Below are 27769 nucleotides of genomic sequence, written 5' to 3'. Positions count from 1 at the left end.
TAAATGTTAATTTTCCTCAGTAATACCATGAAAATATATACATAAAAGGAGTACACAAAAAAAATCCATACAATTTTTCAAGTTTGATTTGACTTTTATTGAAGCTTAGAGTGCACACATCAGTTAAAGTAAACCTGGTAAAAAAACAAAACACAAATAAATGAAACATTTAGTATCCATGTGAATTTCAATGTCAATATCCAATAAAGATATGCAAAGATACTGTATGTTCTCTACCCTAGAACCCAAGTAATTAAAGCTGAGCTGAGCAAACTCGTCCTACCACATAAAATGCTCATTAGTTGGCTGCAATAGTAGTAATAACAATCCATATATTTATGCCAGTACCAAAGAATTGAATATGCATAAGCAAATAAATACATAGTGCATTTAAGAATCATGGATAAAGTAATGCCAAGTCACCATAGTATTAAAGTCAGAATGGAAGTACAATAAAACACAAGCAGATTGTTAAACAACAGAGATGAAACAGAAAAAAAAAATCTTCTAGAAACAAATCCTAAATGCGCTTTATTAGCGTGATGGCATTCACTTCTTGCCCGACACCATAACACCAAACTCCTGAATGGAAATTTCTTTGTTTATGTACTGCTGAAGCTGGTGTTTTGTAATGTGCTCAAGACGCAACGCATCATCGATGGAGAACTTTTTGCCTGATTTTCTGTCATGAAGAACCGAGGATTCTCCTTTGGGGCCCTTGACCGTGATCTCCTCCCAGTCACACTCCTGGCTCTGCAGGTTGACGAACATCTTCCAGTCAATCAGCCCCAGTTTGTAGGCCTCCTCGGGTCGCATCTCTTTGCCTGAATCTGGGTCGATGACCACAATAGACCGACGGAGATGACTCTCCCTCTGTTCCTTCTTCATTCTCACTGCCAAGAGGTTCTTCTGAAGCCTCTCAATCTCCTCATCCTTCTGGGTGGTTATGCCTCTGAGCTCTGAGAGTTCCCTCTGCAGTGAATCAAGCCTCAACTCCAGGTTCTTTCCATCCTCCCTTGGTGCGGACTCAGTGATAAGCCGAGTCTCTTTGCTGGTGATCTCGATCTCGGACCGAAGCTTGCGAATCTCATTCTGCAGCCTTTGGTTTTCTTGTTGCAGACGGCTACTTTCATCACGGATGTAGTCCAGTTCTTTAAAAGATTTTGTGTTTGAGAACTCCAAGTCAGAAAACCTGGAAGTGAGGGTGGCGATCTCCTGGTCAAGCTCTCTCCTTCTCCTTTTCTCCTCTTCAAGAGTCATTCTTAGGTTCTCAATCTCAATCTCAGCCTCTGGGTCCCTTTCGACTTGGACTTTCTCAGTGCGGACAACTCTTTCCTTCACATCTATTTTCTCCAGGGTGAGCTGCTGCTGGATGAGAATATTCAACTCTTTCTCGAGCAGAGTGCGTTTGTGCTTCTCTTCATCAAGCTGTAGTCTGAGGAGGGAGTGTTCCTTCTCCTGTTGGGGATCCTGCTGCAGGACCACCTTCTGTTTGACAGTCACCTTCTCACGGTTCTCTTTGTCGAGAATCTCCAGCTCATTAAGTCTGACCCGAAGCCTTTGGATCTCCAATTCTGCATCGCGCCTCGCCCGGCGCTCACGCTCCAGTTCTTCCAGTTGCAGATCCAGGTCAGCCTTATGTCTCTGCAGTTGGGAGAGTTCCGATTTAAGGCTCTCCTTTTGTTTCTGCTCACTGCTGATGTTTTGTATGAAGCTGTCGCACTCTGATCTGAGGAGAGGATCTTGTTCCACCTTGACCACTTCTTGCTGAACAACCTTCTCGCGGATCTGAGACAGATCCATTTTCCTTAGTCGGATCTTCTCTTCGTGGGCTGACCGTTCACTCTCAAGGTCAAGGCGTTTCTTCTGTTCATCAGCCAGTTTCCTTTTGAGAGTCTCAATTTCCTCCTTAGTCCTGGGGTCTTCTCTGTACTGAAGCACTTCATTGACCACCTCTTTAGTCTGCACTTGGGGTTTGGTGTCCTTCCATCTTTGAATTTCATCACGAAGCTGGTGGATTTCCATCTCAGATTTCTCAGTCTGGTGGGTTTTATCTACGATTTCATTGCGAAGTCTCTCCAGTTCTCTTTCTGTTTGTGGATCTGTCTTGTATTTGATGACTTCTTTGATGATCTCTTTGATCTCCACTTGAGGTCCTCTGTTCCTCAGTATGGTATGTTCCTCCTGCAGGGATCTAAGCTGGAGCTCTGCATCTCTAAAGCGCCTCTGTTGCTCTACAAGTTCCAGCCGGAGATTGGCCACCTCATTCTCAGCCTTGGGGTCAGGGCGGACGATCTCCCGCACCTTCTCCTGAATAACAACCCTGGACTTCTCTTCCTCTAGGCTGGTAATTTTCCTCTGGAGGTCAGCCTTTTCTCGCTGTAATGATCTTCGTTTGGTCTTCTCGTCTTCGTACTGCCTTCTGAGGTTTTCTACCTCCCTTTCAAAGGCAACATCTTTCTCGACTTTCAGCACCTCTTTGATGGAAATCTTCTCCTCTGCCATTGCTTTCTCCTTCTCCATCCTTCGGAGCTTCTCCTGAAGAAATTGCAGTTCATCCTCCAGCTGCTTCCTGCTGTCCACTGCCTTCTGCTTCCTGTCAAGGAGCACTCTGTACTCTGTTTCAAGTTGGGGACAATTCTGGACTTTGATCACCTCCTCTTCCGTGATCACCTCCTGTTCCTTGTTCTTCTCCTCAGCTAGGAGTGTCACCTGCTTCTGTATCTGAATCAGCTCATTGTCTTTCATCAACTTGTGCCTTCTTAGCTCATCCAATTCCTCTCTAAGCTTGCGCATCTCCTCCTCCTGGCCACGATCTCTTTCTATGCGCAGGACCTCCTTGACTGTGTATTGCTGTGCCCCTTCTTTCATCTCTGTCTCAAAGCTACGCAGCTTCAACTTTAGTACCTCAAGATCATTCTCCAGGACAAGGGTAGAGCGGCGCTCCTCTGAGAGTTTCTGCTGGACCTTATGGACTTCCTCATCCAGCTGGGGGTCAGCAACCTTTTTGATCAGCTCCTTCTTGACAATTGTGTCCTGGGGCTTCTGTCCTTCAAGGACGTAGATGTCCGTCTGGATAGTCTTAATTTCTCTCTCTATCTGCTCCCTCCTCTGGATCTCATCTTCCAGCTGCTTCTTGATTCTCCAAGGCTCTTCTCCTGGGGCAGCAGCATGGACTGACTGGACATTTTTAGACTGGATCATAGTGGTCTCAGGTTGCTATAGAGAGAACATCATTATTATTTGTTGTTGTTTCTAATCCTATTATTATTAGTAATTTTTATTATCATCATGTCAAATATTTCACCTGGTTGAGGAGACTTTGGGCGAACTCCAGATTCTGAAGCTTTTGCTTGTTGACAGCATTCACCTCAGTAAACTTAGCCTCAATAGCAGATTCCTGTAAACGGTGAAATAACATGATATGAAAAGCACATAATGTAAATCCTTAAGTCACTTCAGTGGTTCAAAACCTTTTTGGCTCATGACCCTTTAAATTCATCATGTAACAATTCTTGCAATTGCGTCGTTTTTAGAAGAATGAAGAGGGGAAAACTATCCGGTGATTCGTAAAAAAAAAGCAAAAGATGAAAGAAAAGTCTGGAAAATGAAACAGACTTTGTGTAGTAATATACTTTCATCTTCAGCTCTGTTAATCCTTTTGTGAACCCTCAGATTTATTCTGCGATCCCTATGGGGTCCCTACCCCCGGGCTGGACACCACTGAGTCATTACCTCAGTTGCTACATCCAGTTTGATGATGTGAAAAATAGTGGCTGAGGAAAATATTGATTATATCTATTCCCAGTACTAGCTCAGCCTTTTGAGTAAACATGAATATGTCTGTTTTTTGCCTTATAAAATAAAAATGTGTGGCTTTTACAGATTACGGAGCAAGTGGGAGCACCTCTTGCCTATCAATATAAAACTGCAGATAAAAGCAATTATGTACACAGAGGAGGTGACAGGAAACCCAATAAACCCCCAGACTTGAATAAACTTATTTTTTTTAAAAAGGCCAGTTTATTTTTCCTGTGGCATGAATTACACTACTACTCTGAAGCTTTCATTATTCCTTTTTAATATATCTCTCACAAACAATACACAACATTTTGGAAGTGCAATACTACATTTAAAGTACCCCATTAAATGTGTGTTAGCTAATCTATGCGGAGAAACAGATAGCACAGTTTTACTTATAACTTAGGCACGTGTACATTCTTGAGCCTCATTTGGAGGGAGAGGTTATGGAAGGCACGGATGAAGTAGAGAGGGACAGGTTGTATGTCTTTTTTTTTACTTTAAAGTTCTTGCTCATTTAACTAAAGTCACCTACAAAAGGTGTTCTGACTGAATTGAGAGTGAATTGTCATTAAAGGTGCAGTAGGTAAGACTTATAAAACTAACTTTCTGTCATATTTGCTGAAACTGACCCTATGTTCCAGTAGAACTACATGAAGCAGGTCATTAAAAATAAAATCCGGCTCCTCTGGCACCACCTACAGCCTGTAGTGCGATTTGCAAAAATCCACCGCTCCCTGTTCAGATGCACCAATCAGGGCCAAGGGGGGGTGTCTAACTGCGTGTCAATCACTGCTCATGCATTCTCCCTTGTGGGGGGAGGGGCTTCGTTTTGGGCTTTAGCAGAAAGGGGAGAGGGACTGAGAAGTTGTCGATGTTCAAATGTTTTGGCTAAATCCCGGATCTTCCCAATCCTACCTACAGCACCTTTAAGCTTGGCTGCTGTGCCTCACGTCTTTCTCACGTCATTTGGATGAGATAATGTATGCTTATGTTTTATGCATGTTGTATGTGTTTTTTTGTGTTCATGTGGGATGCATGGCCATTTTTTTTTCTTCTCTCGAGTAGCTAAGATGAATTTCTCCTATTGGAGACAGTAAAGGCTTATCTTATCTTACCTCTGCCTTGACTGTCAGTGCAGGGGATTCCAGTCTGTTCCTCTTGTATGTCTGAGGTACAAGTCCATCCTCGAGGTCAAGGATAGATCTAAACTTCTCCGTTTCATTCTCGTAGTCCTGCAAAGAAGAATCAGTTAACCATGAATCAAACCTTCACCTTATTGTGTTTCTGCAAATTAAAGCTAGGGATGTGGTGGTGAAAAATCAATGCAGAATGTCTTACTTTGACAGCTTGTTGGTAAAGCTGGGCATTTTTGGACACGTTGTTTAAGTCAGACTCCTTTCTTGCAATATCAGAGAGCAAGTTCTGCAGAAAACAGAGAAGTTGTTGTAAGTGTTTTTTTTTTTCTACAGCACCACTGACAGAACAGTTCTCCTCGCCAGGTAATATGCATATACAGTATGTGTATGAATGGCCCCGTTGCTCGTCACTCTCACCCTCTGATTCTTCAGCTTGGTCTCCACTTGTCTTATGTCATCCGTTTCACGGGGCTCGTAGTTTGGGACACGAGACAACCAGCTGTTCAGATTGTCATAATCATTTTGGTAAGTTTTGTACGCCATCTTGGCTCTCTGCAAGCTTTGAGACCTGCAACACACAGCAAAAGAAATCATTATACAGATCGAATGTATAGTTTATATATGTGTTTTTGTGATGTGATGCTCAGAATTTCTTCCAATGATTATCGATGCACAGACCTAACCCTAACCCTAACCTTACTTTTTTCTTCGTTGTGTTAAGCCCCTGACACACCAACCCGACGGCTCCCCGAGGTCCAAAAACTGCCTCAGAACACACCGAAGCGACGCCGACTTGAGCGCACGTTCTGCGCGTGCGCGAGACGTAATACAAAGAAATGAAAACCGGAAACGACGACGTGTCACGTGGATTTGGCTTCTCCAGCCGATAGTAATGGCGGCTTGTTCGAAACACAATCTCGTCTTTTACGAAAATAGTTCACCGAAACGTGTTTCTGAAAACATTTTAAGCGAGAAATAGGCCATGCAGTTGCTGAATCTGTCTTCATTTCAGATCGACAAAGGTCAGTTTAAAAGATTTTCGTCAGATTTCGAGAGGCATTCGTCACTCATCCCGCTCGTTATTTCTGGGTTAGCACTCCACCAATCAGATTGGTGGAGTGAGTCCGACTGCCCGCCCTCTGACCCAGCAAGTCAGGTCGGCCAAAATGAAGGCCGACAGCTCCTCCGACGGACGACGGCACGGAACACACCGAACAGACTCGAGTTGCTGACCTCGCCAGACTGTCCGATGGCCGATTATCGGGTTGGTGCGTCAGGGCCATAAGGAAGACTGGCAAAGCAAGCTTTTCATTGCATGGTGTAAGTTGTCTTTACTGTGCACATGACAATAAACCTCTTGAATCTTAGTGAACTTCCCCTCCTTTTTGCAGACCCTCTCACCTGGTGTCGGTCTGCCTGGTGAGGTTGTTGTAACGCTTGTTGAGCTTCTGGACGTCTGCCTCTTGCCTCTCGATGTCGGGGCAGTGCTCTTGGAATTTGGTGGCCATGGTGTCACAGCTGCTTTTGGCCAAACGCAGGTTCTGCTCCATGTCAGCGATAACTGGCCTCTTGGACCTCAGGTCTGATGACATATCCTACCAAGGAAGCAAGGCAGATTAACTAAATGTACACAGTTATATGTTCTTCATGAAAAAATAATGCAGTGCATTAATTAATGCATAATGCAAGTCAATGACAAAATAAGTTTGTGGAGGCTTTCTTACAATGAGAATGTATCCAGCACTCGCTACATTTTTGATTGGTGCAATAGTTCCACTAATCTTATACTGTATATTTGGTGATAAAGGCACCATCTTTTTACTTGTATACATAAGGGACATAGTTGGATGAACGTGTTAGACAGAAACATCTTCCACATAAAATATTTTCAAAGCTGATTTTTTGGAATTTTCTTCCCTCCTTGCCTTTTGTTGGCACATTGCTAAGTTTCTTGGCCCGTCACTGCCAACAAATGTTCATTGTAACAGCACGAAACCTTCTGCAGGAATGTGTATGGGGCCGCCCTCACGTGCGTGCATGTGTGTCCTCGTGTGCACGCACACGATACAAACAAAATGGGGATCTGCTGATCAATTCCGTGCTCCATAGCACTACTAGTGATCAAAAACTCCATGGTGTATCTTTAATGTCCCATTTACCAGTATGCCCTTTTTTTCAGTCAGAGTGGGATAACATTGTAATGTGTGCCAAAGCATAAAAGAGCCTTCTTACTGCCAGTTCCCGCTGTGTTTTCTCCAGTGAAGTGATGTCAGCTGGAGCAACCTCCTCCCTGGCCAGCTTGTTCTCATAGGTGGACAGTAACGTTTTTCCATTCTGAAGGGAAGTCTCCAGCTGGTTGGAATTCTTCAGTCTAAAAGAAGGTAAGTGCAATTATTAGGTGAGTAGAAATGCATATAATTCAACACATTTTTTAATTATTAACTACACACTTTGTTTGAACACATTTAAAGCAGATTTTAAAGCAGAAATAGAAACTTAAGGAGCACTGCTCTCACAACCAGCGGTGGAAGAAGTATTCAGATCCTTTATTTCAGTAAAAGTACTAACACAGCACTGTCAAAATACTCTGTTACAAGTTAAAGTCCTGCATTCAAAATGTTACTATGTTAAAAGTCTCATCAGAAAAATGTAATTAAAGTATTAAAAGTAAAGAACTCTCCTCCCATTGTAGAAAGTGCAAAGGATCCACACAGTTGTGTGTTTAATGGTCTAATCATGTCAGCTGGACTTGTAGGCCATAAAAACATTGTATTTTAAATAATTGTATATTATTTCATGTGTTTTGTGAGCAAAAATCTTAATTTGTGAAGTAACTAAAGTTGTCAGATGAATGTAGTGGAGTAAAAAGTACAATATTTCTCTCTGAAATGTAGCAGAGTAGAAGTAGAAACTGGCATGAAAAGAAAAAGACTCAAGTAAAGTACAAGTAGCGGGAGAGCCGGGACAGTTAATTAAACGTAATTTACAAAGCGATCATATCGCACTGAAAGCTAATATTTTGTCACTAGCAACCTACACCTGTCATCTGTCAAATACAGTTGCATTTTTTCAGCTTTGAATAAAACCGTTCAGGAATTATTACAGCAAAAGTGGGACGTGCGTAATGTTTCATTCGTCCCTCCTGGCCGGGACAATTGAAACAGCATGGGGGGACGGATGAAACATACAGTTTAAGCCATTTAAACTTCCCACAACTTCAATATTTTACTACATATCATGAATGGTACTCCCAAAAGGTGTTATTTTAGATAGATTGTTGCTGGGCTGTACGTCTTCGTGAATGTCTGTTAACAACTAATCGCCGTCATCATGAAGCGGTTATTGAAATATCATGCACTGTGGATGATTCTGCCATTTTTATAGCTAGAACAGTAAGTTTTCCCATTTATATCATGTTTCTATTGTGGAAAATGTCGTTTCACTAGGTTTGTACGTGGGTTAGGGCACTGGGATTGTGGAGAACAATAAATGGTCTACTGAATAAGCATGTAGTTGAACCTTTAAATGAAAAACACTCATTAATAATCGAAAAAATGTAACCGCTAATGAAGTTTACTTTGGACCATCAAAACTCGTTCATCGCCTGTAACTCTGTGATAAAAGGAAATAACAGGAAGATATTTAGCTGATAGAAGGAGGTTAACATGCTCTATGTTTTGACCTAAGGAAGTCTGTCTATCATCATTACACTCGGAGAAAACTGGAATGTTTCATCCGTCCCGCGTTTCAATCGTCCCGGCTCTCCCCTACCAAATATATGTACTGTAGTACAGTACTTGAGTAAATATACTTGGTTACAGTCCACCACTGCTCACAACAATCACAACTAGCACAACAGATGCGACACTGAGGTACATATGAAGCCCCATACTTCTCCTGAGAGCACTGCAGAAGCTGCTCGATCTTGGTGTACTTCTTGTTGGCTTCGTCCACCTTGCTGTTAAGCTGAGGAGCGCTGACACAACTCGGATTGGACACCAAGAAGCTCTTTGATTCCTGCACTTTAGAGGACTTCTCCGGCTCAATCTTACTGACAGCAGCAGCAATGTCCTGAAGGGAAACATCTCGGTTGGTGAGTTGTAAAATGCATGAATACTCTCTCTAAGCTTTTGAGCATAACAGCATTTGAGACCAACAACAGAATGAAGTGGAAGTCATTACTAGAGATGTTCAGATACCGACACCAGGATCTGAAAAGCCTCCGATACTGCCTAAAATGCTGGTATCAGAAAGTACTTAAGTTTAGGTCTGTGTATTGGCAAGAATCTGGCGATACGATACGTATCACGATACATGGGTCACGATTCAATATATTGCAGTATATTTCAATACTGTGAGTAAGGCGATATATTGGGTTTTTACCTAAAGTATAATTTTAGAAAAACTAATATTTAAAAAAAGACATGATGTTCATAAAAGTCAAAGAAGTTTACTTTAGCTAAACAATTCAGTACACAGAAAATCAAACTGCCAGTTTGGGATTGTGGTTCCCAGGTTCTTAGTGAGCTAATGTTTATATGCTAAAGTAGGCCAAAGTTCAGCCGTAGCTACGTTGTTAGCTTCTAGCAAAAAGTCAGGCACTGCTAGGCACTGTTAGGCAAGGACGCTAGTGGTGGGTCTCAGCATAGCCATCTAGTGGTAGGGGGTTTAAACACAACATAAACGTGAACCACTGTCTTACATGAATATTTTTGAATGTTAAAAATTTAGCCCAGAAGAAAATCTACTTGAAAGTACATTATTTATGTTTTTTCCGTACTGACTGACTTTCAAACTGGATAGTGAAAGAAAGTTCTATGGCGTTCATTGTGTTTGCGATCTACACCTATCTAGGGAAAACATTTGTTTCAACATTTGGCGGGACAGATTATAACCGGGGTGTGTGGGTCGTCCCCAACGCTTCATTTCCTGCATTCTGGTGAATTTTTCTGCAACAATTTGTGCCTTTTCTGCATGGAAATGTCTTTATTTATGTAAATATTAATATTATTATTAATTGTTCAATCTGCTGTATTGTTCAAAACTTTCTGCAGATTGAAAACATTGCACGTGTTTCAGAATGTTTTTTTTAAAAGAATTATGCACATCTTAACAACAAATATTTGATTGCCACAGCGTTTAAACTCTTTTAAACTAATTTAAAGACTTCATTAACCCAGCCGGTTTTGATTATTGGCCCACCCCCCCATATATATACTATAGACACACTGGTATCGGATCAGTACTCAAGTTCAGGTATCAGAATCTGTATCGGGAAGAAAAAATGTTATGGGACCATCTCATTACCCTCATATCCTGCAGGCGGTCAGCGCTGTCCTGCAGCGGCCTGTTCTGCTCTAGTGGCGGGCGCACTCGAGCATAAATGCCCTTCTCCTGTTTGTCCAGGTCACTGACCACTTTGTCCAGACCGGCCATCAGCTGGCGACACTGCTGCTCCTGCTTGTCTGAGGACGCAATATAATGTTGAGGTACTTGTACTTTACTTGAGTCTTTTTCTTTTCATGCCACTTTCTACTTCTACTCCGCTACATTTCAGAGAGAAATATTGTACTTTTAACTCCACTACATTCATCTGACAGTTTTAGTTACTAGTTACTTTACACATTAAGATTTCTGCACACAAAACACATGTAGTTTATAAAATCTGATATATTCAGAATTGGATATGTTGTGTACCTGTAGCTGTGCCACTTCCACTCTGCTTCTTCAGCTCCCCGAAGTGTTTCTGCAGAGTGGAACTGCTGGTGGCCAGCTTCTGCTTGACAGTTTTCTGCTGGCTGGCCAGGCTGCAAGCACAACATGTAAAAGAACTGTTAAAGCTGCACTGAAATGAAATATAATGTAGTTTGTCATCCAGTGAATGTTGTACTGTATGCATTCATCAGTGTTGTAATGTAATAAAGTTACTGTACTTCAGTAGAATTTTCACATATCTGTACTTTACTTCGTACTTTATTTCTGGAAACTTTTACTTTTTCTCCACTACATTTCTTCTCCTTTTTTGCAAAAAATGTTTTCGTATGTTGGAGTGAAAGATTCTTCCTCACAAAAAAAATGAAAATTCTGTTTCTGTTTTCGTATTTGTTGATGTTAGACTTTGAAGTTGATGTTTAAGAAGGTGTGGAAACCCTGACTTCTATGCTTTACTATAAGGAAGCCACAATACAGTTCATGATCAAAGTTTTGACTTTTGACTTTTGATTCTTAAGTGCAGTAAATATCAGATACGTTACGACTTTTACTCAGGTAATATTCTAAAAGGTCATTTTCTGGTAAGTACTTGTACTTTTACTTAAGTATTGCTTTCAAGTACTTCATACAAGATTGGTATTCATACAGTATACACTCACTCGTCAGAGACAGCCACTGCCTCGGGATCAGTGGGGGGGATCATAAAGCAGACGGCTGGTGCAGTGAATTTATGTCCAGCTGCATCCTTCACGTCCCATTTGGTCCCATTGTTCCGGAGTAGAGTGTACCGCTCCCCGCGCAAAATCTGCCCCTGTTCACATCCAAAAATTACAATCGGTCATCTGTTACTGGAACACAAAGCTGGTCTCATCCTAAACAATCACATTCTCAACATACAGCAAACACACAGCTTTCATTAAAACAGGGTTTCTGCAGGTTTCACCAAGTCAAATTTAAGACCTTTTTAAGACCTTTCTAAGACCATTATGAATGAAGTTTAACACCTATAGCAACATAAAAAAAAAAAAGTTAGATGGTAGAGTGCGGAAACATCGTCTGAAACAATTCCCTGATTTCCCCATTGGCATTATAGGACTGGTGTCTAGATTGGTTGCAATATAAGTTGCATATTGGTCTCATGTAGTCATAATACAGCAAATTATAATTGGACTAGTGACAGAAAGAACTACAACACCACGGAATTAAAAAAGAACATTTTAATGAGCAATAGAGGTAGGGAAATTAAGACCTGTTTAAAGTTATTTAAGACCTACGACACAATTTAAGACTTTTTAAGGCCTAAAATTTAGATTTTGAAATTTTAGACGACTTTTTAAGACCCCGCGGAAACCCTGTTAAAATGTGGTTGACAGATTATTATTTGAATTTTAATATGAATATCAGAATTAATTTAAAGCAGCTTTCAAATGTTACTTTGGGTTATTTTGTTGGGCTCTGGCTAACTATTTTGTGTTATCAGGAGTCTGGCCAATCAGAGCTCTTGCTGCTCTGTTCCATAGACATGTAAAAAATAATGGACGTAGCATCATTTTGAAGCCAGGAGTTTGCATTTTTGCTCATCGCCATCTTGGTATTTTGGAGCCAGGAGTGACCATATTTGGACAAAAGGGCGGAGCTGGGGAGGATGACACGTCTAAGCCAGTGTTGTGTTTGGTTTGAATGGTGCTTAGCTAAGCTAAACGCTAAAGAGGGAAAGTCGCTGATTTTCAACCCTTCTGACGCGAGTCATCCAGCGGAGTTTTACTGGCGGGTAAACACGGCCCTCCGGGTACTGGAGCCATTCAGACTTTTCCTCAAGTTACCAGCTAACGCTAGCGGTAGCTAGCTAGCTAGCTTGGATGGCAGAACAATGAAAAAGACATTTTAGGCGACCAAAAATGTTCCAATTAACTTTGCTGAAGTAAAAACACACAGTGAGAGGGTCAAAGATTAAGATGAAAACACACGGACAACAGCAAAAAACAAGTTGAGGTCTATTTTAATGTCCACAGTGTTAGCATGGTTAGCATTGCTAAGACTATGTCCCGACTGACAGGTCCTAAAGCATCCCCTGCTTTATCCTCTATTTTAAATTAAATGAAACCATCATTTACTAAATGAAATTTAGATGCTTTATTGAAGAAGTCTAAGTTTAATAGAAACAGACTTCTTTTTGGAGCCAGTGGAGTCCCCTCCTGCTGGAGATTAGATACAATGCAGCTATGAGGAGCTTAAGCATTGGCTTCACTTTTCAGGCCCGGAAGTTGCCGCTTGCTCTGTTCAGGACTTGGACTCGGTTAAATGTTTCGGTGGCAACAAATGATGGGTGGGATGTTATCGGGTCAATAAGTTATTGGAAAAGCAAATCTGAAAGCCTTTTTTAACATAAATGTTGCAATTCCATTTTATTTGAAATTGAAATGAAACACCCTAAAAGAGGTTGTCTCAATATGGATCCACAAAGTGTTCAATACATTAATAAGACATTATGAAATAAACAATCACGTTAATAAATTGAGTAAAATAAATGAATTAACAAATAATTTGTGAAATAATGTAATATATTATTAAACACTATTCATTTCTATTTAATTGAAAGATTTTTTGACTTCAAGATTACCTTTTTCAAAAGTCTATATACTATATACATAAACTTGAACTTGGGACTAAGTCTATATATTTAGTAGTCTATAGTCTATATAGTCTATAATTCCTGTTGTGGCACACTCCAGGCTCCATACAGTAGAGGGTGGTAATGCTACGATAAACTGTCATCTGCCATAAGTAAAAAGATTGCCCGCCCTGCATGTACTCAACGTCATTCTTTCCATGTGATGTTTTGATTACGTGCCTCTCCAAACAAACAAAGCCTTCCAAACCTGACAAAATGGATTTGCGTCCTACACCAAGGACATTGCAGTGCTATTGAATACGAGTAGGATTAATTCAAAAGAAAATGGCCCCCAAAAAAGGGATTGCTGGGTTCTAGAAGGTGGATGTTTCCATCATAACCTTATGCATTTTGAACTGCACATGATGGCCAATAATGGAAAATCAGTGAGGTCAAGACAACCGACACATGATGAGCTTTGCTACACCTAAGCTGAAGAGCTCCTTAGGCTCTGAAGTGCAGATCCCCTGTGTTCTGATCCTCAGGGGTATTAAATAACATACGCAGAGTCTTAGCCTGGGCTCTCTTCTGAAGGGATTTAAATACATTATACCACAAAACCAACAAGTTACAGGCCTAGTATTTAGAAAAATCAAAGCAAAGGAAGAGTGCTTAGTCATGCACTCTTATAGCATCCTGGAATAGAGCACTGATAGTCAGTGACAGAGAAAGAATGACATAAAATAAAGATAAATGGTTTTGAGTTGAAATGGTGTCACTGCAGCACAGAAAGACAATTATGTAGAAGGCAAATAGCAAGGACAATAGCGACGGTGCCCTTGCAAAATAGATGACAAAGATAGCAGATAGGGATGAGAATGCCTGACATCGATCCCAGGCTTTATACCCGCACTGTACATCCGGTAAACCACACTAACTAAACTATGACTTAACCTAATCTTAGTTTAAAAAAATCCTTGTTGGTGCAACACCCTATTAGTGTCCTATGATGGCCTGAACACTATTTCAGAAGCTTTCTCACCCTCCGGGAAGCATTAAAGACAAGATTAGTAAGTAAGTAAAGGGTTTGGGTTCTTCACATTTAGGAATGAGCGACAAATGAAATGCTTTCAGCAACAATCCACTACATACGTCGTCTGTGTCGAACTCGCACAGAGCCTCAATGGGCAGCAGCTTTGGGGCGTTTTCCCGGCGGTACTTCAGAGGCGAAACCTGCAGACTGCGCTTCTGGAGAGCCTTGACCCGTTCATCAAAGTGGTCCATGGCCTTGGCTTGGTCCTACACACATAGACAAAAACACACACACAGCAGCATGATTAAACTGAACTGAAACTGATTTTCCAGTGTTATAGAAGGAGTCCGTGGTACGGTGAGTTGTAAAGAAATACTCACATCAAGATCCCTGATCAGACCCTCCATCTGATACACATCTTTGAACTCGGGGTTGTACTTCTGGTTGAGCTCCGTGTCCATCCGCTTCATCAGGTCCTGAGTGTCACGTACTTCCTTGTAGTACTGGACACACACAGAGATACACACACCACACAGAAAATTGTGAGCTTTATCTGTTTATACAGCATGTGTGTGTGTGTGTGTGTGTGTGTGTGTGTGTGTGTGTGTGTGTGTGTGTGTGTGTGTGTGTGGTGCTTATCTGTCCTCTGTGTCTAACCTTGTGGTACTCGTCCATGTGTTTGAGGTGGTTTTCCTCACAGATGAGCAGGTTCAGGTACTCCTTCCAGTCAGCGTGGACTGCCTCCATATGAGCCTGACAAACAACAATGTGTGTGAGCATTTGATCAGTAAAAATACATTGAAGTCATTTTATATCAACAAAGCGCTGTACAATTTCCAAGGCAAGGTTAAAAATCAACCGTGTATGAACATGCAGCACAGATATGGGGAACAAACTGGTTATGTCGGTACGAAAGAAAAAATGGAGGTAAAGATTTCAGTTGTCCAATATTAAGAAGAGCTGTTCACACTCTAGGGGCAACGACGGCAAGAGCTAGATCCACTACTTTGATACTAAAGAAAACTTCAAAACATGACGATTCTCGCAACTTCTGGAGTTATCAAGAGGATCTTTTTTCTATGATTTCTAAGCATATGAATGGACGTTCATTTGTGATGGACATCTGAGGTAATATCCTTGGAAATCGTTAGTCTCACAATTTTAGAAGACTGACTACCAACAAATAAGGAATGTCAGTCGTTTTGATGACAAGAAAGGTATTGATGACCTTTCACAAGATCATGGCGCAAGTGGAAATCTGCATCTGGAGGAAGCTGGATCTAACCACCAAATGGAATGTCTTTGGGGGCCAAAAATAATCTCAGTTTTGGTTTTCTTCAGCTTGAGATGACATTCAGCCTTTTTCAAGTCTAATCAGCATAGCAGTGAAAGAACATGTTGTCTTTATGACTAATTAGTCCAAGAGAAGGCATGTATGGGGAGAAAAGAATAGGCTCTAGAATGAATCCTTGGGGAACCCCAAGGGATTCAGTATGGATTTGGAAGCCCATGTACACATGCAGCAAGGAAAATACATTAAAACATTAAGAATTCATATCAATTTAGTAGATGTCTGTACCTCTATTACATTCTTCCCTGGATGCTCAGAAGCAATCAGCTTCTCTCCATCGTCATTCACTTTGGTGATGGTGGCCTCCTTGGACTCCAGACATTTACTGATGAAGTTCTGTTGGGGCAAGACAGATGTGCTGAGTAAACTGTGGACCTTATTGTTAGTTATTTGTTAGTATACATCCTTGTATGCACTGATGCTCAAGCACTGAAGCACATTTAAGTCCCGCTCCCACCAGAGGGGAAAAGAACTATCCGCTCTCCAATGGTTTGTAGCCTATTGCGTGAAGTCGCCTCCTTGTCAATTTCGTCTGCTAGCAAACAACAGAAAGATGCCTAAAGGCTGCTTAAATTTCACTACCAACAATGTAAAAAACCCTTACTTAAGATTTTAAGCTGCCGACCCGGTAAAACTGAGCTTTAATGAAGACAAAAGTGGAAACACACGTGAGGAATCAGCAGGGAGAATGGAGAGACACTAAGCTAACATTATGTCCAACGTTGCGTGTGTTATCTTAAAGATAGTTAGGCTAAAACTGACATTAAAATATTTGCTGCAAACGTAACGTCCGACATAACGTTAGCTTAGTGTCTCTCCATTTACTCCACTTTTGTTTTCATAAAAGCTCAGTTTTTCGGGTTGGCAGCTTACAAAAACTTGGTCGTGGGTTATTTACCCTGTTAGTAGTGAATATCACCACACAACAGTTTTTAGGCATTCTCTGTTGACGAGGAGGAAACCTTCACAAGTCAATGGAGAGCGGAGAGTTGTTTTCCCCTCCGGTGGGCGTGACTTTCAAGTACAACGCGATGCGCTCTGTTTCTATCCCTCAGCTACCTCATACTGCCTCTGGCGAGCAGGGTAGTCCAGGTTGGTGTCGCTCCAGTCATAGTTGACCCTCTCCTCGGCCTGCTGGTCCATCCAGTACAGCTCATTGGTGCAGCGCTGCATGTAGTCCCGCAGGCTCAGCAGGTTGCGCTGACGAGCGCTGGAACTGGCCTAAGCCAGGGAAGGAAAAACTTAGAGTTACAACCACAACCACACAGCGTTAATGGGGATTGAGTCAAAATAAACTACAGTGTGTGTTTATGTGTTCATGTAATGAAGGAACATATCCAAATATCAGACTTTGGAAACGCACACAATACTTATATATATACTTATACTGTATATCTATGTTAGTTTGGGTCCACACAATGATGATGACAAGGAGAAAAAATATAGAAAATATAGAAAATAAGTCCATTCGTTTAAAATATAAAATTTTAAACGAATGTAATGCAGATTTTATTCAAAAGTTCAAAAAATGATACTGACAGGTGAAGACATATTAGGTGTGTGCTCATTATGATAGGGTAAACTTGCAATGAAGTGTTGTTTGCAGACAAAAAACTCCCTAAAGGGCTGAAGGCAGGCTGATGATAAGAGATGGACCAGGTGCACACACAGGTGCACAATGACCCATTTATTATCTATACACACACACACAAACCACACACCGGTGTGCTCAGAGAGTGAATGTGTGTGTGTCAGGGTTTCTGTCAAATTTAAGACTTTTTAAGACCATAATGAATGAAATTTAAGACCTATAGGTATATCGTGACATAAAAAAAACAGTCAGATGTCAGTGTGGAAACATCGTCTGAAACAATTCCCCGATTTCCTTATTGGCATTATAGGACTAGTGCCTAGATTGGCTGCAATATAAGTTGCGTATTGGTCTCATTTGTAGTCATAATACAGCAAATTATATAATTATAATTAAAAAGTGTGTGTGTGTGTGTGTGTGTGTGTGTGTGTGTGTGGTAGTTATTTACCAGTAGTTTGTTGTACTTCGGCAGGAGACTACTGACGTATTCCTGAAGAAACAATGAAAACAGGGAGAGTGAGGACATCACTAACAAGACGAGCGTCATGTGAATAACATATTGCACACTACTATAACAAATTCTGATTAAGTACTTTGAATCATAGAAGCAATTGTGCAATTTATTTTCAATATAAACGATGTAAAAAAACAACCAAAAGCAACTACAAAGTAGGTTCAGTGTTTGTTTTGTGGTTGTTTTACTCATGTGTTGCCAATGCTATTTAGTTAGCATTACGTTATTTTGACATTTTTGTGACTAATAAATATTTTATAAATATAATATTTGTACTATATGTGTAATTGTTAACTAACGCTGTGTGTATTTTTCTTTTTTTTCTTCTTTTTGAGCGGTGCTGCTCAGGAATGCAAAATGAATTTCAGTGTAAACTGGCAATGAAGTCATATTGTACGTATCGTACTGTATTGTATCGTATCGTACTGTATTGTATCGTACCGTATTGTATCGTATGGTATAGTACCGTATTGTATCGTATCGTACCGTATCGTACCGTATTGTACCGTATTGTACCGTATTGTAGCATATCGTACTGTATTGTATCGTATTGTAGCGTATCATACCTTATTGTACCGTATTGTAGCGTATCGTACCATATTGTATCGTACCGTACCGTACCGTATTGTATCGTATTGTACTGTATTGTATCGTATAGTATTTTATCGTACTGTACCGTATTGTATCGTACCGTATCGTACTGTATTGTATCGTATCGTACCGTATTGTATCGTATCGTATTGTACCGTATTGTATCGTGCCGTATTGTATCGTCTCAAATCGTAAAACAAAGTTTGGGTCACCATGAATTATCAAAATAAATCCTGTCATCTCTCAGTTGTTCTCATGGTTTTGTGTTTGTACCTTGTCTCCACTAGATGAGATGTGAGGAGCCAGAGCCTCCACCTCGCTGTGGAAGATGTTGTGTTCCTCCACCTCGTTCTCCACAGATGGCAGGTCCTGGCCAAAGCCCTTATTCTTCAGGTTGTCCTGGGCAGAGAGACAAAACGACACGTTAGTCCACACTCCACCACATGTTAACAACTTTGGGCTTAAGTTGGTCTGGCTACTAGTGAAGTTAACCACCACCCATCGTGCCTAAGTCTCTGGGAATTATTTTTGTATGTTTTTTTAATATGTTTTTTAAACTACAGTTACATTGGGACGGCTCGGTTGGAAACTTAAGACATAGTCTTATTTTCAAATCCCCGAGGTTTTAGCACTGACTTAAAATGGTCTCAACGTCTGTACAAGGCTGTGGATGTATGAGATAGTGTGTATCTTGAAGTTGCATGAAGTTTGCAAAAAAAAAACTGATACATTAAAAGAAAACACATGAGATGATTGACTTTGCATTATACGGTTCTAGATAAGGCAGATATCAACCAGCATCAACAACTAATGAGTGTGATCTTTATGGAAGATCATCACTGGGCTAGAGTGCTGTCAATCTGACAAATTTGATTTCCTGCGAGGGTGATCTACAAGAGGAAATTTCAAACGAAGAGTGGATTGCTGCATGTAAGAATGCTAAACGCTATACAGTTCTGTGAAAAAAAATCTTCCCGGCCCTTGTCACATGACCAATTCATGTTTCCATGATGACTATCCACATTTTTGCCTTAATAGAAAATGTGTATTGTATTTGGATACACTATTTGTTGAAAATAAAAACAAGTGAAATTAATAATGAATGTGATGTGTTTTATTTAGCAACATTAGATTGTGTTGTTCCATCCTATCCGATATTTTCTATAATTCTAAGCAGATTTTCTAGGCTGTATTCTGATAAAATCCCTTGGGCCCCCCCTGTGCCACTCCACTAAAAAAATCCTGGAATCACCCCTGGTCCACAGTGACAGTGGCCCCCTATGTGAGTGTAAGGTACAGTATGCTTCCTACCAGCTTCTCATCTACGATGTTGCCCCAGTTGATGCTGGGCCGCCCCTCAGTGCGGACCAGGTGGTAGATACGGTCATGGTCGTCTTTCAGCTTCATCAGTTTCTCACGTAGCTGTTTCATGCTGAATAAACATACGCACACGCACGCACACGCACACACACACACACACACACACACACAGAAGAATTACGATACTTCTTTCTGAACGGGGTTTTACTTACTACATCTTTATAAATACAAAATTGAAGTAGGTTATACATTTTTATTCGCCGCATGTATATACGTTTGTACATTCTTTCCTTTGTATTCTTTTATCTTTATTTTTGAATAGTTGTTGGGATTAATACATTCTATCTAATCTAATGTAATAAATCTAATCTACTCACTCTTTTTCTATCATCTCAGCCTGCGGATGCTGGAGGCGCTTGGCGTTGATGGCGTCCTCATCCAAGCTTTTGAGCAGCTCCAGAGAGTTGATGATTCTCTTGTTGGTGTCATCCTGATACAGTGGCTGCTTCCCCTCATTGATCTTACTCACATCCTGCACAAAAACACATCGGATGGAAGAAAGTCAATCAGGTGTGTTCCATTTTCTTTTGTATTGTCCTTATTATGATGACTTACAGTAAGAACATCCATCTTAAAAGGAAATGTCTGTTCAAAATCCAGAATTGTTTAGGTGTACTGGTGACGGCAAAATGGAGTGGTTGTTAAAACTGAATGTATATAACTTGGCGATCCTTATCTCTAAAGCATGGGGAAATACGACAAGAAGGTTAATTTGTTTAATATATGTAATATATGTTGCTACTCTGGTATCTGGTCCTTGGTTGTAAACAAAAAATGGTGTCTTGTAAGCCTGTTAGGGCTGGGCTTTTGTTTATTGCATGACACAATAGTAAAAACACCCACACAGGTTATTCCAGTTATTTTTGGCTGATTGGATGTCTGCTCAGGTTGAAGGTGGGTTGGAGCTCAGATGGGAATTTATCACGTCACAAATCTTTTCTACCAATAAAAATGATAAAGATGTAGTTTGTCGTGAGACTCAGTCTTTACACACCCACACAGACGACCTCATCCCAGGTTAAATGAAAACACTTGTATGGGTGTCCAGGGCCTTTAAATGTCAGTGAGTAATGTGTGAGGCCTTTGGGAGACTTTGTTGTCAGACTGTACCTTGTTGAGGTTCTGCTCGATGTCGTAGCAGTTCTTCTCCACTTTGTCAGCATTCTTCTGCAGCTTGTCGATCAGAGTGCTCAGCTCTGTGGACGGAGCGCTGGAAGACAAACACAGGAATGAATCCACTGTCTCCCACCGTGATTATCATCAGAGACATTTATGTCACTGGCCCAATCCCAAAGTGAGCCCTGAGGACTAAGGACTAAAGACTCACAGGCTTAATTGATCTCAGGTGCTAAGTGAGTGAGTGTGTGAGGCCACATGAGCTCAGATAGGTATACATGGGATTGGGACAGCACTTCAACAGATCACATGTTACCTTGGTGACGTTTAATAACAAAGATGTTGCTGACACTTGCCGGTTTGGGAATTTTCACTTTAAGTTTATAGCTTTCCACACGGCCAAGGCACAGGAGACGACTGCCTGATACCACATGTTTTCAAACTATTGTTTTACAAGCTGGTTGGTCTGTGTTCCGTGGTCGTGTTGTTTTTTACCTTTGTAATGTAATGCAGACTCACGGAAAGGGCTCGGTAAGTGTGTACTCAAACCCTCACGGCCTTTGAAATTCAACATTGGGACAACCCTAAGCCCTTACGAATTTCGCGAGAACGCGCACCAAAGTCTGTGAGTCTGTGAGTCCGGACTTTGGGATTGGGCCACTGTGTCAGAGAAACCATTACTGTATCAGTCTATATCCACAACGTTCCACTTCTGGGATTGCTCCGGCGCTGCCGGAAATTCCTCCGGATGTCACTCTTTTCGGCGGATTCGATTCGGTGGATGTATGAGCCCTATGGTTAACTGTTCCTCAGATCTCTGCAGGGTAAATCCAGACAGCTAGCTGTAGACTATCTGTCCAATCTGAGATTTCTGTCGCACGACTAAAACTGCTTTTGAACGTACGCATGTTCCACCAACACAAGTTCCTTCCCGAGGCTATTTTGCAGAGGCACCTGTTGCTCTGTCCGAAGCGATGCAACCCTCCTCCACCCCATTCACCTCCAGTTTTCATCATTCCCAGCGCCCAGGGTTCCTCCATCAGAAGCCCCGCTTCACATCACATTCATCTAGATCTTTAGGCTTACTTTATCCATTCATCACCTCCACCAGCGTCTAGACTCCATCAGGGGGATTTTTCTATATATCCACAGCCTCTACACCCCTTATAATAATCGCCAAAGACTCTAACATATCAACCTATCATGCACTATGTTCATTGAACTTATTTCACTCTTAAATGAAGTCTCTCCTGATTGAAATGAAGTGAACGTGTCAATCAAAATGTCAGCATTAACACTGAATACCTAATGTAGCAAATTCTTTAAAGCCTCCATAAGCCTAAAAAAAGAAAATGTGAGCAAAAAATGCAAAACACTGTCTGGTCCCAGCTTCTCAAGTGTGAGGATGTTCTCCGTTTAATATCATTGTGAATTAAATCATTACGTTTTTGGATTTTTGGTGGAAGAAAACAAGTAATATTAGTCAATGGAGGCCAAACGGCGTTGATAAACACGCTAAAAATCAAGTATGCGTCTTTATAATGGCGTACGAATTGGCGTGTCATACATAAGCCACTTCATGAGATCAGTCTGCAATGTGTCAGATACATATTTAATCAATGTTTATGTAAATATACAGTAAGTATCAGATCAGATACCTGACGTTAAAAGACTCTGATCAGGGTTGGGGTCAGGGCATCCTTACTGTAATATTCCTAGCTAACTGCATGGCGATCTGGACAGTAGTTTGAAAGATGTTGCATGGACAAGCCAAACTGAAATACTGTACTTTGCAAATGTTAGACCTTGCTGCAGGTGGGCTAAAATGCCTTTACTGATCTGTGTGCAGATCAAATGTTGAGGTACTTGTACTTTACTTGAGTCTTTTCTTTTCATGCCACTTTCTACTTCTACTCCACTACATTTCAGAGAGAAATATTGTACTTTTTTACTCCACTACATTCATCTGACAGCTTTAGTTACTAGTTACTTTACACATTAAGATGTCTGCACACAAAACACATGTAGTTTATAAAATCTGATATTTTATTCTAAATGAAACTAGCCAACAATATAACGGCCTACAAGTCCAGCTGAAATGATTAGACCATTAAACTCACAACTGTTTGGATCCTTTACACTTTCTACAACGGGAGGAGAGTTCTTTACTTTTAATACTTTAACTACATTTTCCTGATGATACTTGCAGACTTTTACTGAAGTAACATTCTCAATGCAGTAAAGGATCTGAATACTTCTTCCACCACTGTCTGTGTGTAATGTAACAACGGAGTGTAAACATGTCATTTCCCTTCGGGGATCATTAAAAGTATGTCGTCTTCTTCTTCTAAAACTATCTACATACTCTGCACATTAGATCTGTTTCAGAAAAAAAGAATAACACCGTACGTGGTTTGGATTTGTTCACAATGACAAACCTGAGTCTGTCCCAGTGTACACTGATACTGTACTACTGTAAATCATAAACGAACACACCCCCGTACAGCTATGAGCTAGTTTTTTTTAGCTATTAATGACTTGATGAGCCCTAATTAGACTACTTCTATTCACAACTTTATTGCCTATGAGATCTCCATACCATGAATATGACTCATAGCTTTTCATCATAATACGGACACACCTGTGCCAGAATTGTTACAACCCCCCCTAATAATCTATTCTGGGCTTTTCTGAAGTTTTTGTTGTTGTTTTCCAAGTTTTTGTCGCCTTTTTTGATTTTTTTTTTTGGAGTTTTTTTCTAAAAAATTTTCCTCTCTCTAGATAGTTGGAGATCTCACCCCCATTGGCTGATTTGAACAAAAATATAAAGTGTCTACATTTACGTCGACTGATACGTAACAAGAGATTGCAAGTTGGAAATATAAAAAAATATGTTTGAGGGGATTCAGAAACAGTTTCTCCACTTCATAGTTTGTCCACCAGAGAGCACTGACAAGTTTACACTGTAACCACGTTTTACACTGATACTAGTAAGGACAGTAATGTTACAGATGAACTACAACATAATCAAATACAGTCCTAGTCAGTCTTCGGTGTGTGTGTGTGTGTGTGTGTGTGTGTGTGTGTGTGTGTGTGTGTGTGTGTGTGTCTGTGTGCCTGTGACAAACACAGAGCAAAAAAAACCTTCATGTCTGTCAATTCAAACCCACCATCCATTGCCTCACGCACACACACACACACACACACACACACACACACACACACACACACACACACACACACACACACCCATTCGCCATTTGTACAGAAGTTACACAACATCTTCTAAATGCACACTGGACACACTGACTTTAATGTCAAATCCCATGCTGATTTTCAAAAGAAATACTATCAGAACAGGTTTGAACTGGTATATACTGTAGAGTTCCGCAGAAGAAGCTGGCAGTTTGTCTGTCGAGGCCCATCCAAATGGAGCACACACCCTGAGGGGGTTTCTGTCACGTTAGAACACAAGCTCATGATAACAAACACATACACTTCACTTCTCTCACTCAAACCTTCAAACCAACAGACCTCATGTCTCCTAAATTACATGTTTTTGGATTGCTACTTCAAACCTCAATACATATTGACAAAGGGAACATCAGCTGGTTATTAAATGTAAGGCATAAACACAGTTCCCAATACTATTTCCTTGCATTTTTAAAAGTTTAAAACCACTGGTTTGTACAGAGCATGAGTAGGAAAAGTCAGGGTTTTCAAAGTAGATATTTTTGTTATAAAATTCACAACAGATGAGATCCAACCCTGCCTTGTCTTCTAAGTGTTTAGCAGCCCCACTGACTGTGTTTAAAGTAAACAGCCTTATATTACATAACTACAAACAGTTTTCTTGATTCCCAGAATACTGCTTTTTAATTATAATTCAAGCGTCTGAAAACAACGCTACAATAATTCTACCTGCTCTATTGTGTTTTCTGTTCTCCAAACATGTTGTCGATCGTTTCCAGGGCGGCTCACTGGCTCTAATTCAATGTTTTGAGCGTGGTCATGTTGATTCTGGGAAGGAACTGGCACTGGAGCGTTAGTTTGAGAAACACAACTCAGATGTTCCACAGGGAGAGGGTGAAATTAGTACCAGAAAGCTCCAGCAAGTCATCCAGGGTGTGGGAGGCTGCTGCTGTCAGTGAGCGTCACAGCATAACATGAGTCCTGCTCTCAATCCAAGTCCACATACATGAGCCGATTATGAGACAATGGGCCCCTGGGCCGCATATTGTGGTAGTTTTATGTCTCACTGTGTTTTTAGGTATTTTTGTAGTGATTTTGCCTCTCTATCTAGTTGTTTTGCACCTCTTTGGGAATCTATTTGCATGTCTTTGTGGTTGTTTTGCATCACTTTGTGTTTGTTTCGCGTCTCTTTGTGTTTGTTTTGCGTCTCTTTGTGGTTGTTTTACATTTCTTTGTGGTCATATGACATCTCTATGTGGCCCAGAGGGCCCCCCTGGCTGATTGGTCCCTGAGCCTGTGCCGCAGTAGGCCTGTTGCATCCATGTCTAAGGAGAGGAAATGAAATATCGTCCAAAACATACAGTGCCTCCTTGCTGCCTGTCTTGTACTTTCTCTTACCCGACTTCCTATGAAGAGAAACCTTGTAACAGGCCTAAACTAGCATTTCACCCTATTATTGTTTTGGGTGCCGATGTACGCACTAATCCCCAGCTCACTGACAGCTTGCCAGATCGGCCTATCTGAGATCACGGTGCTCGTGCACCAACTCAAAACTGAACAGGAAGAGCAGCATGAGAATAAAGAGGGTGGAGCTGCATGTTTAGGATTCCACCACCCCCTGTTATTGATTATCACAGTACAGAAGTTGTTCAGCAGTGATTACAATAATGACTTATCTTAACTATGGCATCCTCGTTGTCTTACTGCCTGATGAGTAAAAAAACAATAGCTACAAAATGCTAATCAATCAAAGCTTTGGTATGGACTTTATTAACTGATAACTGATAATTAGCAAGTGCCTCCCGCATATATTGTTATGTATTTCTTCTATTTTTTTCTATTTTATGTTATGCCTCTTGACTTTTGCACTGTATTTATTACTATGCACCAAAACCCCAAGACAAATTCCTGAACCTTGTACACAAGGAATTTGTCTTTGTCGTGTAAACGCTTCTGATTATGTAAGTGTTTCTGATTGTTTAAATAAATGAGATGCCAGTTCATAGCACAGTATAGGAGTCCTATGGCGGAAGATAAGAGCAATCCTTTTGCACTATGATATCATTGCACCTTTCTGCATTTTTTCCACACCGCTCATTTAAACATGCTACAATCTAATACAATCTTTACTGTAAGGGCACACTATTGATATCTTCCTTTGTGTTTTTGTAGTATATATGTGTGCGTGGATGTCATATGTCTGTGTGCCTGATGTGTATGTATGATGTGTACAAGCTATTGGACGCCTTAATTTCCTTCTGGATAAATAAAGTATCTCTATCTCTATCTCTATATGACAGTGGGAGGAACACAGCTTACCCTGGAGAATTACTGAAAAACAGATTAGTCAATCTTTTGGTACTCGACACCAGAGGGTGTTATTTTTGAGGCCCCTGGTCCCCCTAATAGACCTATAGCTGAGTGAGTGAGTGACAGGGAGCATTATATGCTCTCTACTGTCTTTAAAGGCATTCCTCCCTCCGGAGAGCCCGTTCAAAGTGGGACATTTGGTTGAGATGAAAATGAGCAGCCTATAGAGATAATGACCCAGCCTGAATATTCACTTTCATAATTTCCATGGGTGGAAAACTAGACGGATTTCACCTTCACTACTCAAACACAGTGACAAAGAGTAACCGTGATAGGGACTGGGCTTGGTGCAGTATATGATGGGAGAGGCTGCAAGCAATTCCTCACACATTGTCTTCCTGGAGGACAGCGGAATACTTATCTAACCAGTTACTACAACTTTACTGCACGACCTAATCAACCACACCCTCACTGGAGTTAAAGCACACATTATGCAATCCAATGTACCAGCTCGAATTTTTACATGCAGAGCATACTGGGGACCACCAGGACAAGGACACCAGCTCACTGAGATAACGGGTTTCAAAGGACAATAAGTCGTGCACCAGAAAAGGACATCTTCTACTTGGCAAACAGTCAACCTTTATCAGTTTGTATGAAGCAAGTTAGTCCATGTTCAGCATATGGTCCTGACCATACTCCGTTGAAAAAATGTAATAAATAACAATGACGACATCTGCACTCTAAATAAACAATGGTATATATACAAAACCTGAGGTATTCTGTGATTGAATGCGATGTGATGTTTAATTCGGCAGGTGTGTAATTAACGATACATTTATTATATTTACGCAAGTCTTATTTAGGCCTATTACAGAATGTTACTCCCATAATGAAGACAGACTGAAGGATTAGATAAAGTTAGTACAGGTAACGATGGGTGACTTTAGCGCAAAGCAAGGTGACTTTAAATAGTTTAATAGTTTTTTTTTTAATGACGTTTGGCAGTAGGTCTAAAGATAACGTTACATTGACTTGAGCTTATAAGCTATAAAGTACAACAAACCAGTTCCGTAGTTTTCAAAACACAGCTAAATTGTGTCCAGAAGGCGCCATAGCTAGTTGAAAAAGCAGCCTCGTACTTACCTTGTTTTTGGTTGCGTTATAGCGGTGGACTTGGACTTTTTCTTGAACATGTTGACAAGTCACCTGTCAGCGGCTTCCGACAAGAAAACAGTCCCAGCAGGACAGGTGTATCTCGGCTGTGTGTGAGTCCTGTGCTCGTTCCGCTGCTCCCGCTGTGTGTGTGTGTGTGTGTGTGTGTGTGTGTGTGTGTGTGTGTGTCAGATATGTCCACACAGCCTTCTCAATGTCAGAGCTTCCAATCCCAAACACACTGTAGCACCACTGCAGTTATAACCTGGACCA

At 40.9% G+C, this 27769-nt stretch overlaps 1 protein-coding gene across 1 annotated transcript; it reads right to left on the bottom strand.

Moving 5' to 3' along the window:
* Positions 1–73: 73 nt before the first annotated feature.
* Positions 74–27769, bottom strand: ppl (periplakin). The gene is made up of 22 exons (XM_078269580.1): positions 27488–27769; positions 20834–20933; positions 20041–20195; positions 19655–19775; positions 18617–18742; positions 17687–17728; positions 16707–16868; positions 15876–15983; positions 14954–15049; positions 14677–14799; positions 14416–14562; positions 11312–11463; positions 10638–10747; positions 10248–10405; positions 8833–9011; positions 7173–7311; positions 6342–6535; positions 5358–5508; positions 5143–5226; positions 4920–5036; positions 3308–3400; positions 74–3219 (listed from the first exon to the last, which is right to left on the bottom strand). Exons 1-22 carry the CDS (start codon positions 27535–27537, stop codon positions 550–552), a joined length of 5277 nt encoding a protein of 1758 aa, XP_078125706.1. The 5' UTR covers positions 27538–27769; the 3' UTR covers positions 74–549.

Source organism: Sander vitreus, chromosome 15 (genome assembly GCF_031162955.1).
Source record: "Sander vitreus isolate 19-12246 chromosome 15, sanVit1, whole genome shotgun sequence".
NCBI lineage: Eukaryota > Metazoa > Chordata > Actinopteri > Perciformes > Percidae > Sander > Sander vitreus.
This window is presented reverse-complemented; position numbering and strand designations above follow the sequence as displayed.